Source organism: Argopecten irradians, chromosome 6 (genome assembly GCF_041381155.1).
Source record: "Argopecten irradians isolate NY chromosome 6, Ai_NY, whole genome shotgun sequence".
NCBI classification, from domain to species: domain Eukaryota; kingdom Metazoa; phylum Mollusca; class Bivalvia; order Pectinida; family Pectinidae; genus Argopecten; species Argopecten irradians.
The window spans coordinates 13279531-13298423 of NC_091139.1; the positions used below are offsets into that span (position 1 = coordinate 13279531).

General features: G+C 36.7%; 2 protein-coding genes across 2 annotated transcripts in view; both read left to right on the forward strand.

Moving 5' to 3' along the window:
- The window catches only part of LOC138326112 (scavenger receptor class F member 1-like), a 30000-nt gene extending 15701 nt beyond the window's left edge, over positions 1-14299 (forward strand). The window contains exons 9-10 of the mRNA XM_069272246.1: positions 13461-13557; positions 14275-14299. Coding sequence (XP_069128347.1) covers positions 13461-13557; positions 14275-14299 — 122 coding nt within the window. The remainder of the gene's footprint in view (positions 1-13460; positions 13558-14274) is intronic.
- The window catches only part of LOC138326222 (uncharacterized), an 89430-nt gene that overhangs the window by 20394 nt on the left and 50143 nt on the right, over positions 1-18893 (forward strand). The gene's annotated exons all lie outside the window — the stretch shown is intronic.

An 18893-nucleotide genomic window follows, 5' to 3' on the forward strand; every position in this document is an offset into this window, starting at 1 on the left:
TTTCGGCAATGTTTTGGAACCAGTAAAATGAGGATGTCTCCTGTCCGAGAAAGGTCTCCACACATGTCAATGAGGCTGCAACTGGCTAATCTGCAGGCCATGGGTTAGTCTCTATGAGCTCTGTACTGGAGTTACTCTCTGTACTAGGCGAGCCCTGTGCGGTCTCCATCATCCTCCATTAGGATGGGACGATAGTCTAACGCTTGGGTTTCGAGTGCGGGTGCCCACCCCACCCCCCCCAATTAAAGGGCTGTAGGATATGGGGTGGGGATCACGGTACACTTTGCGTATTCAAATGCCAATCGAGAACATGTAAGGTGTTGTTTACAATTCTGATATAAAAGCATCTCCAAACCGTAACCCGCCACTATAGTATTACCGTCGGGGGTGACCCAGTAAAAAACACCTAATGTTCCGAGAAGATGTACGACAGACCTTGTACCCATGCCTGTTGCTTGCCATATTTCTATATTCGTTAGTTTTCGACGAGCCTGATAACCAAGACACCGGCAACAAGATGTAACAAACACGCGCAAATGCATCTGTCGGAAGAGATTGAATTAAAAGCGTTAGGGACAGGACGCTATCAGTATTCTTCCGTGTGTAAAATAACTACATATGAAGGTAAGAGTATGTATGCCTATATGATATAAATAATAGAAAGAAATATAATTGTTATTATTCTGTCGAATGACTTTATATGTATATTTTGATATTCCAGTGCTTCCGTTGTCCCATCCTCGAAGTAGAACAAAGATTTATAAATATATATAGGACCCATACACGCTTACTCATTACACATACAAATCAGTTTGTACTTCTTCTATTCATTTGTTTTGTCTCTTTGTGTTTGTCAATTCAATCATTAATGGAAGATAAACGTTCCATCTGCTCTCATCATCTTCTCTCTTAGGAGATAGTTTTACTACCACAGTTCGAGTGTTCTACATGACCGGTTGGGACAGAGACACTTACACCAGTGTTATGTGTCGGTATATCATGTGGACGCATTGATAACCATCCCTGTAGAGGGCCTTGATCGAGTGGTTTATCATGCCTCATGTTTATTATATCACTGTGTTTTCGACTCTGTTAAAATGACTCAAATAACCATAACTCACCCCTTAAAGAATTACTTTACAATACATAACTATTGTCATGAGCCAAGCCAAAGAAGACAACGCCATACGAGATTTTCGATATCGTAAAAATGACCGTCAATCATTGGTGCCTGGTGATCGTCAACGTTTTTAGCGGACTTTGACGTGACGGTTACTTCACCGGCCGGTTTCAAGTTCAGGGTCATAGTTACGAAAAAGATCCGTCAGATATGGAACAAATTCACGTGATCGACTTGACGGATAAAGCATATCGGATTGACGGATAAAGCACAAGTTTATCTGGCCATAGAATAGTCCGTCAGTAATGTGGACAGTTTGCAGGATACAATATATAAAGCAGACCCATACCGTCTTACTCTTTACATCTATAAATCAGTTTGAACTTCTTCTATATTTAAATACGTGTTGTGTCTTTGTGTTTGTCCAATATCAAATCATAATGGAAGATAGACGTTCCATCTTACTTTCATCATCTTCTCGTTAAGGAGAGAGTTTTCCTCCCACAGTTTTCGAGTGATCCGCGATGGCCTTGTTGGGACAGAAGAATTCACAAGCTTTTGTTATGTGTCCGTCTGTCCAAGTTGGAACGCATGACTTACGCATCTCCATAAAAAAACCTTGCTGGACGAGTGGTTATCATGCTCATAAAGTTTTTTTTCACTTCCTCATTATCCGTCTATACATTGAACACTACTGGCCTGATGCTAAAAAACTAATCATTGTCATAGTTTTCAACTCTGGTTTAGATAATCTTCAGCCCTTTAAAAGCGGAAAGCGACTTTAAATTCCACTGAGTGTTATGTCCCATTATGCAATGTCATGTCCTTTGACCTGTCGATAGACTCATCAATCAGCATGCCAGTACAAGTCAAAACAACTAAATGCGTTTAACTGGGGATCGGGGGTTGTTAGTGATTAAAGCACACGCCTTTCCCCTAGCCGGGCCCGAGTTCCGCCCCCTTGCACAGACGTGCCGCGGTTAACCGCGCTTACATTCCGGACCATCGAACGTGCTTTGTAATACAGTCATCAATCACGTATTCCGCCACTCGAAGATAAATGAAATAAAAGTGTAACTTTTATAAGTAGCAAGTCACAGTTGCGTATTTACTACTAGGCTGACAATATTGTGGTAGCATCTCTCTTCGGGTTGGAAAGCAGAGCTACAAACCATACTAAGACCAACCACCTCCACACTTCTTTTCACGTAACAGTGATCGATAACCGCACTGTGCATCGTCCACCAGGACGTCAACCATCAGTATAGTGTTTTATACACTGGGTGAGGTAGTGTTGGGTACGAGATAGGTCACTGAATCATTGAGTCTGAAACTGGGTCAAGCCCTAGGTCGACAGGTGCGACGCCCCGTGTAACTGGTCAGTGTACTGTCGTGTAGTGTAGGCCTAGTATACTCCTAACGATAGACGACTCGGCTTCTCTAATGACCAGCCGAGTTGAATGTCCTTGTTGGCTGTATCACTTTAAAACAGCGGGCTTTTACAACCTCGAATTTGGCCAACCACACCCGACCCCCGCTTCTTTGGTCCTTTTCTGGTATCCGTACCGGTATTGTTAAAACATCATAACAGACTATTCCTTGTATACACCCAGTTTACGTTCATAGAGACACGTCTCCATGGCTCCGGCTGATGGATTGTTATCTTTCCACAACAGCTTTAACAACCAAATATATCTCTTAAACTTACCAAGATAACATGTAAATATACAGTTTATAAACCTATGCCTCGTACATTTATATATGGATACCCAATATCACTTACCCGTGCCTCAAGTGATTGCTTCTTTATCGCGCCACCACCACGTACTGGCGCATAGCTGCGGCTCGCAACTTAACCGATTATCGTTCTACCCGCATACAATTAATTTAATTTGAATGCTTTACTGTCATATATAACCAACTGTCCGCGATAAAATTTTCTGAGTAGTTAAGCCGTTTAAACCCATATTGTACTTACACCTTCCAACGACGTTAAGACGAACCGGGAAACAGAACATAGATGACCACAGGGACTAAAACCGGTAATTTATGTACAGAATACTGACCCTCTAACACTATACCACCCTAGAATAACATCGTCTTCATACTTTTTCTAGTGCAATTTCTTCTTGATTCCATCATAACGACTGACTACATTTTTCACATTTTATCTACGAAAGGCGTCTCGTAACATTTAGTAGGTTTTTTTATCCCCGTTCCCTATTTTATGTGTACCAATAGCTAACACTACAAATATGAAATTACAGCCAGTGAGGCACCAAAGGATATGACCGCCCGATCGAGTAACAATGATCTATGTGACCAAAACACTGGCGTAGGGTCAAATTGTAAGTTGTAGTGCATTAGACCAAGTTCGGAAGATGGGCAAAAACACAAGTGGCATAGATAATCCTTTTGGGTCTCTAGTCTCGCCGTGTATGATACCGGTGGCTGTTTGACATGTCGACACGAGACCAACCTCGGCTGGGTCGAATACCCCGTATTCTTTCGAAACAATATTGAACTTTGGTCCCCTGGTGCTGTTCGAGTTATAGGGCGGTTTTTAATGTATACTACACGAGGATGTGCAATACAAGTTCTAAGTCGCTATAAATAAGTGGATAATACAGGACATTTATCTCGCTAAATAGTTCGTAAAGTCTCATACTTAAAAGGCTTCTCACACCTATCCGAGCGTTTTATTTTGTGTACAATGTATTTATGATTAAATAGACCACTTTACACCTTACATTGTGTGGTAAGCAACCTACTACCTAACCTAATGACACGATTTCATTTGTTTTATTTTACTATGTACAAGTATTAATTACTCGTATTAATATCTACGCAACCGCCAAGGTTTAGTTTTGGTATCGCACGATATGAATGATCCAGACCTTGCCGCTCTCCTTTCAAAGTTAGGGTTAACTAGACCTTGTCCTGTGTAAGTTGAGGATCCTTACCCTGTCCCGATGAGTAGTACTCAACATTACTACCCACTAAAAACCGATGGTTTACTGCAGTTTGGGGCCAGTATATCGGTACGCTCACCATATGATATGCCGGCATGTGTATATACGCATCCCCGATCATATAAACACCAAATATCTACCGTATGCCGACCTCGAGCATTACGTCTCTTTATTAATCAAACACACGCTACTTCCTATGTTGGTGTGAAGACGAACACCCCTGGCCGCCTCAGGACCCTACTGGTTTAAACGGAAGTGTCATCGTTCTCGTTATATCGCTGTAATTGCGGTTTTTCCCCTTACTGACTTAATACATGCGGGAACGTAGTAAATAAGATCCACAAGTTGAAAAACAACCCCACCTCTGTACCCCCGTATGCACCATGAGACTTCACAAATTTGACTTTTTATAGAAACATTTAAGCTACCCGGCTACTTCCTTATGTTGCTGTGCAGCCGATCAACCTGGCGACTGGAATACTCTGGTTTACTCCGTGGCTCTGAGAATGTTCTGCTTTTCGCTAGTCTTGAGTCTAAGTATTATCTGCATCGTAAGTCTGACATATCCTACAGGATTCCTGCAATATTTGCTGAATTGCTTATAACGGTTCTGCAATTTACCTTCAATTACATCGACATCAAATAATTGTTTCATCGTTGAATTCATATAAACAGTTCTCGAACACAAATCCCATATATCCGTATATCTCGTGTAGTTTTGTAAAACATTATATTCAAGATTTAAGTTCTCTCGAAACCGCGCTTTCCTAAAACACTCGGGGACAGACACCCCCCCCCACAAGCTATTCAAGTTCGCTGTCATTGATCAACAAACTAGCAGTTTCATTTACCAACAAATTAACCAACAAACCACCTATCTTATTTCTTTTTCACAGACAATTTTGGGGACTTTGCATAGAACACAGCCAACGTCGGTTGGTCAGATTACGTCGCACAATAATTGGGGTACCAATGTTACAAAATATAACCAAATATCACCAATCACCACCACACTGTTTCAGGAAGAAAACCATACCTTAAAGAAACTTGTAGGTCAACTTGTATATGTGTAGTATGGATTTGTATACTTTATTACGATTTGTTTACTCTTTAGTTTTCGTGATATTGAACCTGAAAACTTACAACCAATACCTCCTAATTGTTGCGGGCATCTATGTTTAATTAATGTTATAGGCCACATTAACCAGTATATGGGTAGTGTATATGACCTTGCATTAAGCTATTAATTATTGACACTGTCTTCATCAACATTGTAAGTTTTTAAAGTCCACTCTGGCCTGTATCGAAATAAAATATTCTATATCATACTTCGATAATTTCGAACACAATAAAAACCTGCATCGGAAAAAGGGCTGAAACACGCTCTTCTTTATCATATTTCTTTTTTCAACGTGAGATTTATGCAGCTTGCTAAAAATTTCCAAAGTTAATACGTAGTATTCCACGGAAGGTACACCTATATCTTTATTATATTGAACTAATCTGTATATGTTTATCGATGTCTTAAAAAACGCATCATGGGTTCTTTTTAGCATAGACACGTTACTAAGTTGTTAATGTTAAAATTATTAATAACCTCTCGTTCCGTTCTGAACAATTGAATGGCCATTTTTTTGTTTATATTAGACTTGTTTTATTTGAACTCCAATAATCAATAGCTGTTGCCGTTGAAATAAGACTCCGTGTTCAGCTCTGATATTTACAACCCGTACAGCAAACACAAGTATTCTTCTCATTTCCGGCCAATATGATACCAAAAGCGTACCATAACGAAACTGGGAGACTCACGTACTTACGCGAGCACTTAGCATATACTCGGACTCGATTAATAGTACCTTAACATATCTGTAGCATTATCTTTTCACTTTGGCACACATAAATTAGTGGTCCGCCTAGTGAAATTTGATACAAGCGTAGCGTCTCGTCCTGTAAATATAGGGCACCCACGAAAAAACTGCCTGAATTTGTCAAGATATTGGCTCTGTTAGACAGCCAGTACGGGACGAGAATTATTCATTATCCTAGATTATTTTCACAGGTGGACTGAGTTTTCTCGGTAAAATTTAAAACATACCATTGAAAAATGCCACATGGTACTCTTCACTATAAACACTGCGGGTAATTGTTAAACACCTATTCCACACCTACAGGATCAAACCATAATCCGTCTTTAAACCTTGTGATCTCTTCAGGGATGACCTATCATTACTTACACACCTAGGCGCAAGGCCCCATCACTCATTTCCCATGCTTCTTTTTTGCTAGATGCCTCTATGGTAACTGTACACTGTATCAACTTTGTTTTATTCGCTTTCATTCATTGTCAACGTGGAAGACCATATGATATGTAGCTCTGCATGCACATGTTGAAGTCAGAATTAAAATAGTGGAAGGTCGCTTTCGAACCTGACCTGGGCAGTCCATAATGTAGTATATGTTATAAGGCTTATATTGGAAAACAAAAAGTTTGATTAGATATCAAAACTTGAATTACGTAGTGTATTCATAGTGTAAATCAGCACATGCAAATGTAGTGTTTTCGTCAGTTGGTTAGATGTAAATATAGACAAATGAAATTCCCCGTAAGCTACCAGATTATTTGGTTTTGTGGAAAACCTTCCTGGGGGTTATTACCTTGGGAAAATGAAAGGCCGTTTGGAAATGTAAATAAAGTTCACATGTATGAATAGGAAGTGATTTGGATGAAAATATGTTAAACAAAAAAATCGTATAGAAACGGCGTCACAACGTCTGTATTTTCTTTTTGAGAAAACATAAACGCCCTATGCCTCAAAGATATTCCATATGCATATACAAGTACATGGAAACTATCATGTTCCCTCCCTTTTTCTGTATTTGTTAACGGTTTATGGATAAAGTGGCCGAGAAAGAACGTTTTTTTAATCCGGACAGGTAGTGGTGCAAATTTATTTTACAATTTGAGTACAAAGAAGGTTAAGTGCCAGGGATTTTATATCTTTGATTACAAAAATAGCTGTTGTCTCTCTATTTTTATTTGTATAGGTACTGTTGCCATTTCGAGAACTGCTCCACCAGAGTCTGCACTCATGATAACTCTCGTAGGCTAAGCGGAACAGGTAGTTGGATGGCTGTGTCACAACACAACTATTCCCTTCAGGTATGTTGTTCACATCCGCGGGGCCCACAGGTCCAAAAACAGCCTTGGTGGCGTGGAGGATCTTGGAAACGCTGGGACAACCATTAATGCTCTCACAACTATATATTCCTCCCAGTACTGTAACAAAATAATTCTGTTTTTACGCTATAATATTCTCAATAAAATAACATTATAGGAATATACTATAAGGTTTCTTTTCCATATGTGGATCGGCAACGCATAATGGATATTCCTACTTCGAGGGCCACAAAAATGTTGTTAACCTATGTTCCCCGCTCAAACATCCTGGATGAGTAAATTTCCTCTCATCCCTCGTATGCTTTATAGTTGCACCGTTTAATAAAACTACCATTTGGATTTTCCCTCCCGCGCCATTTTAAAAAAAAAACGAAAAGAAAAAGAAAAAAAAAACGAAAAAAACGAACAGACACCGCACAAGTCCAATACTCCATCCCTAAAATTAATTGTTCGTGAATATTTTACAACCTCAAATCCAAGTAGTTAGTATCTTTTTTAAATTAAAAAATCCCAAGCTGAGTGAGAAAAACAGTTATTTTGTTAGACCGCTCTTACAACTATACCAAAAAGATATTGTAATTTGTCCACTAGACGCTGAAATCCAAGCAATATTATTAGTACTAGTCTACTAGAGGCCTGGTGACATAAGGATTTTCCAATTTTACTTACTTAACAACCAAACCATTACCCATTGAAAAGTTTTGAGCTTCTTCATTTTAATTCAAAAGTTAAAAATATGAAAACCACCTATAATTACATCACCCGCTAAAATTCCGTGGTCACTATATTTCCTAATCTGGAATGAAATACTGAATTGCGCATGCAACCCAAAGGCCGGAATCAATTCTTTACATGTTAATTTATGTGTGTAAATTAGGCGCCTATATATACGCGATGTACACCACAAAATTATTGTTCAAATGATGAATATCATTGTGATGCTCTGTTGGGCAGTGGAGCATCTTTAAAGATTTCAAAAGGCTGTGGAAAACAATATTTCTGATAAAAATAGATTTAAAACCATCACGCTATCGATAACAAAGACTCATTGTAATACACAAATGGAATATTCTTAACCACATCAAATCAAGTACAAAAGAAGAACACAAAAATGTTAGTTACCTCACACGTTTGCCATAATAAGGCCAATAATATTGATCGCATTCTGCCAGCATGAATATTGCGGTCCATGGATTACACAAGAAGCGTTTGAACCGTTTGATGAAATAATGAGCTTACAACAAAGCATCCTATTTATGGTGAATGATGAATTTACCCAAACAATTTCCATATAAAATCCCCGAAACACTCTTACTTGTCCCAAAGTGTAGGCTTAAATGTTGGAGATGTACTTTTTTCTGACATGTTTATTGTATGTGTTACCTTAGATATATGCTTCGCACTTGGTTCTTCCTTTCGGCCTTATCCGAGCACGAAGGGGCTGCCGCTCTTATTATGCGATATGGTTTTACCAAGCATGCATGACATTTATATCGGATGACAATGATATAAATAGGAAGCCCACCCATTTAATTTTCATTCTAGATAACCTTTCAGCACAGATTAGCAGGATATCAATTGTACGTTGTCTAACACCACCTCTTCACCACAAGATGGCGTCCTATGTTACCAGGACACCAGTAGTACTTTGACAGCTGTACAGTTGACTATAACACACCAGTGCCCGTATGTAGGTCGGTATGTGACCGTGTACAACTATAGAAACACCCCAACTCGATACAACTGGTATGGAGGGGAGGGGCGACAAATACCTGTTCTGTTATTGTGTGAGGTACAGGTGTGGGGTAAGTTCGATAATTCATTACTATTTTTCCTTTAATTGTGTATCAGCATAAGAGTAAACGTGGAAAAAAGTATCTGTCCAAGTTTGTGTAGTAAGAACAAGTATTCTGTTACATAACTACAAGAGACAAACGAACCGATCGCACCATATTCCATGAATGTCACATGTAATCATTTTCTACAGGGGGTGTCCAGTCGGAAACATACGGCGATAAGTAACTGTGACAGTGTGTGACTCCGTGTAACCTGTTATGGTGGTCACTGTAACGCTACTTTAACAGTCGAGTGCTTGTTTCTGTAAAGTTTTAATAGTATGGGTTTAAACGTTACTTACGATCTAAATTCTATTTTTAGTCTTAGTTTTCCAATGTTTCAACAAATATTCTATTTCGTTATATACGCTTCGCATTGGGTATCTACACACAGAAATATTGCTTCATTTAAGTTTACCGCATACATCTTCAGAGTGAAAATAATCTTGCTTACATTTTCAGTTTTTCAAAATGGGTGCTAGCCACAATCGTCTGTTGTTCATATGGTGTTGAATGATTACCGGCAGCTGATTGGTTTGTCATCGATGTTACTTCAAATTGTACACTATCAAACTGAATCAAATGGCTAAGCATTATCTTAATGTGCGATCCGCAATTACGCTTATTAATAACGTATAATTATTTTGTTTCTCATTTTGCAGATGTGTTTTACCGTAGTTATGGTGAGTGCTGTAATAAAAACTTGCTCTCCTCTATCTTGCAATGTTTAACAAGTGTGAGAAGGTCTGCTGGAAACTCGTTTGTCCCGAAATGGTAGGCTCCATCCATATATCTCAATCCTAGTATTCATTACGCAAAACATTTAATCTCAGATAGCAGTAGCTGGTGCTACATAAGTGGGCTGAGCCTAACCGTATTATTTTGTCGTTACGATTTCTTGTATCTTAGTTCGTATAACGAGGCTCAGAGAGATGCTTAACATGTGCACATCGCATACATATCTACAACCTGAGTCAGCTCAAATATGACTAGATGTTAGTGTTTGATTTGGATCTGTGTTCTATTTACCACTCTGCTAGTAAAGATAGTAACGTGTTATTTCATTTTCTTGCTCTTTACTGTCTGTGTCGTTTTAAAAGTTAACTTCATAGTCAACACACTAATCCCTGTTTATCAATATCTTTTCATAATGATATATTAATGAAAATTAATAGGTGTATAAATCAAGGGTGTATTGATCGCCATCTGTTTTGAGTACAAATTAAAGGGGGCGAAAAGATTCAAGAACGAAATGTGCATGGTTGTGTTTTTCGATCGTCTATGGGATTATAACCATATCTATGATTTTCGTGTCGAAAATGGTGTTGTAATATACCGTCATGATTTCTGATATATATTTGTTTTACATTTGTCAGATTGACATCGACTCAGTATTTTTCAGCAGAAAAGAAATACTGTCAGATTTTCTTTTTTTTTGGTTTTAGGACTTACGACATTGTGCAATGGTGGTGTGTTTTGTGTTCGTCACTATTAGGTTTATTTTGCCAAATATTTTGTTTTGTGTGTACGGGCCTCCATAATACTTTTCGATTAATCAATTTTCTAATCCATCATGAGTTTTGAATCTATATTTGTTTTCACATTCGACAAGATTGTATCGCTCAGTAAACACGGCGTTCAGTTGTGTGAACATGACTGTTCGATGGATTGTAGTACAGATCGACTGTGTGATAAAGGTCACGGGCATTTGTTTTGGTAAGCAAATGAATTTGACACTACGAGCAAGATATGTCATTGCACTTCAGATTCAGTATTGACATCCCAAACTTAACAAAGTCTTTATCTGGTCCCCCTGTATGAGTTTTGAATATTATATTTTGTTTTCAATCGACAGATTTGCATAGTCAGAAACATGGCGAATCAATGTGGAACATGACTGTTCGGTAGATTGTAAAGATATACCTGTGTGAGAAAGACACGGACATTGTTTTGGTAAGGAATGAAAACACTTGAGTTAGATATGTAATTTACTTTCAGGCTACAGGTATTGACCATCCAGAACGTTCTAATCCAGTCCTGTATGAGTTTTGATCTATTTTTTTTCATTCGACAGATTAGCATAGGCTCAGAAACATGGCGGTTCAATGTGAACATGACTGTTACGGTAGGATTGTAAAGATCGACTGTGGTGAGTTAAAGACACCGGAGCATTGCAATGGTAAGGATGAAATCAGTCTTGTAGATTTCGTCTGCCCATGCTTAAATCATTCTTATATTCCAACTTGTTTAAAACGAACTCCCTGTTTTGCAACTGACAATCAACCCTGATTAACTATTTGATCTGTAACTTTTCTCTATATATAATTAGAAAGTTAAACCATTAATTCACAGTCATATTCAACTTATATTCTGAACAATCACTATCATATTTTCAGTATCAGAATGACGTGAGTTTCGCTCCGAATATCAATCAACGTCACAACTGAGACATTTCATCCAAAGGTTTCCTCACGCTCCTAATTCAGAACACATATTTATGATTCATGAAAGATTTATAAGTTTATGTTACAATCATTATTATCACTTTTGTAACCTACTTTCCAGTTACTTATAACAAGTTAAATACGAATGCGCTGTGCAATTTACTGCGTACGGGATACCAAATGGTCTCCAAATAGTTTATTAACAGTCAGTCAGTCCTCATTTACAATCATTTATTTCGGTATTCAAAGTAGAGCTCAGCAGGTTAATAATGCTTAAATTAAATTCGGACCATACTTCTGTTCAGGAAACAATATACATATATGTTTCCGTTTCCCCTTTCGTCATTTATGAACCTGATTGATATTGACGAGATTTCTGTTAATACAGAATGTGTTACTGGGAGGTATGGTGCTACATGTTGAGGTGAACTGTGATGGCAGTTGTAAAAGAAAGTGTGAAAAGGTCCGGGGAACTGTATCGGTTGAGTACCAATGGTGTACCCGCTGTAACATGTTAATGTTCGGCGCTGAAGAATAAATAGACGAGAGATACTCCAATTTATCTAATAAAAAATTATGATAAATAAGTAAAACATCAGGGTACCCTTCTAGTCGACAGGAAATAATCTTGAAATTGCTTCATTTTGTATGGTTACATTTCAGAATGCATTGATGGGAGGCATGGTTTTTAAATGTGAACTGTGATTGTCCAGCGAACTGTAAAGCAATTGTGATCAGTCACAGCACCACTGTTTCGGTAAGATAATGTTGTTGTTTTATTAATGATGTAAATTATAAATACCATGCATGAGAAATCGTTCCTTAACAACGTAGATTTGGGTAATGAGGTGATATAAAACTATTTCAAATTAGTATCATGTTTCCCTAGCACATTCATTCCAATTTATTTATAAAGTTCAGGCTGTGGTAATTCCTTTACAGTGTGTAAAATTACACGGTCTGTTTTATTTTGTTCTATGAAATATATACTATATGATATCTAACTGTTTACTTTGTTCATTAAATTTTATATTGCTAAATGAAGCTTAAAGAAATGCAAAAAAAAAAAAAAAAAAAAAAAAAAACAACAGTAAAGTAACTAGCTCATGATAATGTCATCCAATGTGTTATACATTATATGTGATTGGAACCCTTGAGCAATTCATCTTGGTTCTCTATGCGCTAGTTGTTGAGTGCCTGGGTATATTAAATAATGCTGATCTGTTGTGATATCAACTATACGATGTATCGGGGAGTTGTACGCAAAAGTAAAGTCTGCATATACAGGTAATAACAATTTTCATGACATACTTTTGATATGAAACACACATATTATCTTTGTTTTCCCGGTGTATTCGAATCGTAAAATAGGCATATTGTGCTTTATATTTTTCCAAAAGTTAAACTCGCCTTTAATAATGCAACTAAAATAAGCCTCTTCTTATACGACGAACCTTAAATAAGCTGCCAAGCAGTTTTCGTTGAGACCCTTTCAGATAATAAATTTCAACTTTTTTTCATCCGCATTTTATTCGTATTATTGCTATGGTGTAATCATGTAACCGGTCGGTTTATATTAGATATCAAGACTATTTTAATATAATTAATCCAAACATCATTTGACATCAGTTATGTAACAGCCGAAACAACAACGTTAGAAACCTTAATACCACAGTTTAAGTTATTTTTTAAATCGACGTGAATATGATTTTATCAGCTACCAAAAAGTGGTGGTTTTATACATTTTTGTCTATGACTAGTACTACTTTGATGTCGTATGTATCTAAGATGGGAAATCGGAAGAATCGAAAAAGTCTGTCCTGAAAGTGCCCGCTTAACACTTGTACCGAAATAAGTCTTACTTGACTAAACATTACCCTATTCAAACTCATTGTTTATGTTTACTTGCAGTGTGTATTGCAGGGAGATATGGAGTAGAATGTACCTCAACGTGTCCCGTGACGTGTAAAGACTTTGTGTGTGATAAAGAAAACTGGTCACTGCTTAGGTAAATAACAACACAAATACACTGTACACGATCACACATCTAATATGAATTCTTTTTACATGTGTGAAATTATTTATGTTGACGTGAGGTTATATTCGGTCAGTGTATCAAATCTAATGAATTTCGCAGCCGCACGTTTTAGACAAACTGTTTTCCAATGTTGTTTTGTATGGAAATTTGACATCTGGTTTAAAAATCTGGACTTTGTTCTACTGTGCACATGCATGCGATGTTTGACTTTATTTGGATACCTTCGGGAAATTGATTTTATAAATTCTGATGCTATAATCAACAATAATAATCTACAGAGAAAGATAGATACAAAAAAAAATAAAAAAATAAACAGACAGAAAATAAAAAAACGTTGCATGGATTTTTACAACCTAAATGATGCCACATATAATGAAGATAGTTACCTACAAAATAATTTTTTGTACAACCAATAATTTTTGTAAAATGAATTATCCTATCAAAAGTAAAATTGCTGTATGGAATGCAAATCCCCATTTCGGTTCTATTCTTACTGCAAATTGTATTGAATATCTTCTCACTATGAATAAATGAAAAAATTTTCAGCAAAATTTGCAGCAAGAATAGAGATCAAAATTCGGGTCGCAAATTCACTAAGCAATTTTACTTTGACATGATAAATTTCCTTTGACAAAATATTGTGTCGTATGATTGACCTTATCATAGTTCATATAGTTCTATATACAGAATGTTATCCCGGGAAGTAATGTAATAGTGTGTGTGGAGCCGATTGTCCGGAAATCCTGTAAGGAGGGAATTTTGTAATAAATGACAGATGGACACAGTCTCACCACCGGTATGTACCTCTCCATGTGTTTTTTACATAAATTAGTAAATTTGTGTCTCTCAGGATTATAAAATTTGTTTTAGAAATCACGTCAATAAGTCTTGCTTAAACAAGGGCAAGGCATAAAGCCCGGGGTAATCACAATATTTTCAAAAAGCGATAAGTGGTTGATCGGGTATAGTAGTGGTTACGGCCGCTCCGCCCTTTCACCTACGGGGTCGGCGTTCGATCCCTGGCACGCACCTGACAAGGATTGTGAGGGACCTCCCGGCTGAATCACGTGGAATTTTCTCCGGGCACTTCTTCCGTTTCCTCCCCGCATAGGACCCTCGCGTTCGCCTACCTCCGGGACCATTTTAAGAGTGATTTAACATAAATTGATATAGACTTGTTTCTCAATCGATTACAAATAAATACATTTTATTAAAGTGTGTTTGAATGCCAATGCGGTGCAAATGCAAATTTTCCCTCTATAATTTATCATTTTTAGATTCGCGCTATTACTGAACACAATCGTCCAGGAAAGAATTGTTTGTACAAGAATGGATACACGCGTGTCCCCCGCTCAATTTTATGTTTATTTTGGGTTAAATGTTGCGTTTCATTTCGTTGCTCATATACTATGATTAATGTAAGCTTATACGTTGTATTTAACATTGTTATACAGTGTTCAAAGTGACGCATTTCGTTGACGCTTCAAATTGTTTATGGGTTCTATGGTTGGGTTTTCTGCGTTGATTTTTACTTTTATTACGTTTGCTTTTCTAGATTCGTCTATCCGCTGAACCACTCACCGGGTAGAGAATCCTATATATACAGAATGGGTAACTCACGTTTCCTCTCATTTGCTGCGTAAACATCTTTAAATATTCTGTATTTTAGTTACAATTATTTAGTTGTGTATAAGTTCTGGATTTATCGTTTGACTAAAATCTCAGTATAAAGTATTCAAAGATATGTTAGCATTACTGTTCTACAAATGATGTTATAATTGCCTATTCACAAGGTCAAGGTTATATTACACTCATAACGACCGAGGGCAAAATGGAAACAAAATGAAATCAGTTTATAGTTAATGAAACATAACACAAAGGAACTTTTTGTTTAGATTCGACGTCGATATTAGAAATGTTTCCAATAAAATCCAGCGACAAAATATGCTTAGCCTTGATTTTGATATAACATAATACAAGAAACTTTGCATTCTTTCTTTTGTTCCAAAGCAAGTTAAAATACATGTATGAACAGAAAGGTTTATTTTTTGTTTTCCGCAGCATTGAATGTGTTTTTGTATGTAGCCAATCATTTTCCCGGCCGTGATATTGTTTTACAGGCGATGCTAAAGACATCATAATAGCTGTGTTGTCTGTTGTTTGTGGACTTTTTGTTGTTGCGACGATCATCATCATAGTGAAATATCTCCGTTTGTAAGTATTTCGAATGCCGGTCAAATCAGAACTTGAACCTGGGACCCTTCGAGCACTAGCTACCAGGTTATTTACATCAATGGACCTAATTATTATTGTCTTCAACCCGTAAACACAACATTTAGAAAGAAAAAACAGTTATCATTGATCAAAGTATAATTTCGATCATAATATATTTTGTTATCAACATAATATTTTTTCAGGAAATCATGATAGAGTTTTTTTTATACTTAGGTTTAAATGAGCTGTTCTTTTCAGTTCCCAAAAACCTGTATTAATTCTGCAACCTTCAAAATAGCATCGAGAATATAAAATTTAAAGTAAGACTGATATTACGTTACTGCATAATTACTTTGTCTGGATATTTATAAACTGATATAGATAACTATTTTTTTTTATTGATTTACAGAAAAAAAGACAAGAAAAAGAATTCAACCAATAAGGGTACAGGTAAACGTTTGGACACGAACATCATCAGAACGGTTTTCCTTCTAACCATTTAATAGCTTGAGAATGATGTTTAACGCTGCATGTCGATCTGACATGACCCGATTTAGCTGATTACTTCTTGCGGTTACATTATATGGTTTCAATTATTCGTATCACCAACCAGACCATATAACACTATGATGTAATTATCTTAAACATGCACTCTAAATCTTCTCAAGCAATCAAATGGTTGCAAAAGGAAGTTTTAAGAAAATTCATTAAACATTAATGCTCAAATAATAAAACTTAAAATGATAAATAACATAAATATAATGATGAAATTTTCTAAATTGATATCTTAAAAACTCATGTCGAGAAGAAAAAAAACTGCAAAATGTATCACTTCTACTCTAAAGTAGGAGGACTTAAATAATTGATATTGTCATTTCAATCATTTGACCTTTGTCTTCTGAAATTACCATGACCCAAAAAAGTCGTCTGTCCTAAATAGCATACAATATGCAGTTGACACAAGTTTTCTTCATGCAAAATATTTTCTTTATCACCGAGTGGCCGTAAAATTCCCAGATTGATACTCCTTTTATTTGCTGGTTTTAACAAAAGAAAAACAAATCAAACAAATCAAATAAAACCTGAGATCTATCGATACCAGTCTGATCTTTTTGTCTGGTGAAACCATCGGTCGTAAGATTATTTACATCAAGCAATATGTATAATGCATGTAAAATTGGTGTTCGAATTTTTATTTCAGAATAAACCTAGTTTTGTATTTTGCCGTAAACGTTTAAACGTAATAGTTTTTTCGTACTTTTATATATTTCATGCGAAAAAAACGCCAGCTAGCTTCAACAGTTCTCCGTCGAATACATCTTATTCCCCGAATAGAAATATATTCCGTGGTCATCATATATAGTATTAAAGCATGTTTGTCTTAAAATGATTGACTTGTGGTTTTCTATCTTTATTGTTTAAGAAAAGCATTTGTCAATGACTACACTTTCCTTCGACATGTATGGTTCTTCATAGTTTGAGATATAGGTTTTTACTGTTGATCTCTGATGACTCGAAATACCCCTATTTTTGAACCACTGAATTGGGTCCCCTGTTGTCTGAGGTAAAAGAGTTTTTTTTTGCTTTAGTGAAAAAATTATATCCAAAACGTGACCATTATGACGTCACTTTATGACGTCACTAAATGTTGACATGAACCCCAGGTACTAGTAACGTAATATTAAAGTCTGCTATGTATACATGTGTATACTTTATCTATTATATATAAAAGGACAAGAGAGCCTATGATTTGCTTGGAAGAGGTAATCTTACTTGTACATGGAGGTAGTATAAATTTCTAACCATCTGAATGGAAAAGGTCCAGTAAAAAGTCTAAAGAAGGTGAAAGTTACTCTTCTGGATCACTATCACCCTCATTTTTAGATTCGTCCACAAGTACTGGAATATTGACAGCATCTTCTATATAAACAGACCAGTCCTTGACTTACCTCACTGTACTAACATGACGGGCATACCGAAGATACCAAATTACAGCAGCAACAAGTGCACATGTTCCAACAACTCTGGCTCCTGGTACCATCCACTGATTACTGCAGGGTTGTACACTCTCCACAATAAGTATCTTTTGGAACTAGTGAGACGGCTTTGAACCCCTGATGCGTTGTAAACCTTTGACATCATTATTCATCATAATATTGTACTCGCCATCCTCACAGAGGTGCTAGACCTGTAGTCGCAGGATATAAAGGGATCGTTCGCCTGCTCGGGGCCAGTTGTGCTTTCTCCGATTTAAGCTTGATATCGGACCAACACCAAACACTTTATTACCCGTTGCATACCTGACACTTGATGGTAATGTCCAGCAACAAATGGTGAAGGAGGGTGGTTACTGCCAATCATTCTAGTAATCAAAAGCTTGCTAGGTAACTGTTGTAGTTGCGATGTCCGGGATTCTAGCAGTCGGAAAAAACCCAGCAGTAATGATTTTCCGTATAAGAATTACGTGGAAAGAAAATGTTTTTATTGTACAAATAAAGATGTTGTAGCGATATAAAATCATATCAAATTCGACAACACCGCTTAGTATTTGGATAATGTTTAATATACACCCATATTCAATAAAGATACATGTATTTGCATTGTATAATCTCCGGATTCTGAATGGGAATTTTCGTTTTGTATATTACTATCATCATGAGCGAAAGCATCGTTTTTTATATCTTTATTTTTGATTTTTCTTGTTGGCCCCATGGATGTTACAATAGGAAATTTTAACAGTTGAGGAATTGTATGAAATCGTTTCTATTTTTACAAATATGGTTTTGTACCTGGGGGACACAATTAAAACTACCGGAAATTCTCACGAAATCCAAAAATATGCGTATTCCGACTTATATTGACCCCATTTTCTCCACGTCAACGTTTTACTTTACAAAACTATCAGTCTTCAACTCTTTAGTAGCACACATATTTCAAGTTGTATGTTTTTAGTTCATTTTTTACTTTTTCCTTGGGCCGGTTTTGCCTCTTACTGGACCTACTCCTTTGTTTAATAAATTGTTGGTATTAAATGTGTTAACATTTAGTCATTTTGACGGAATACAGGACTTTTGTAGAGGCCGGTGTGCCTC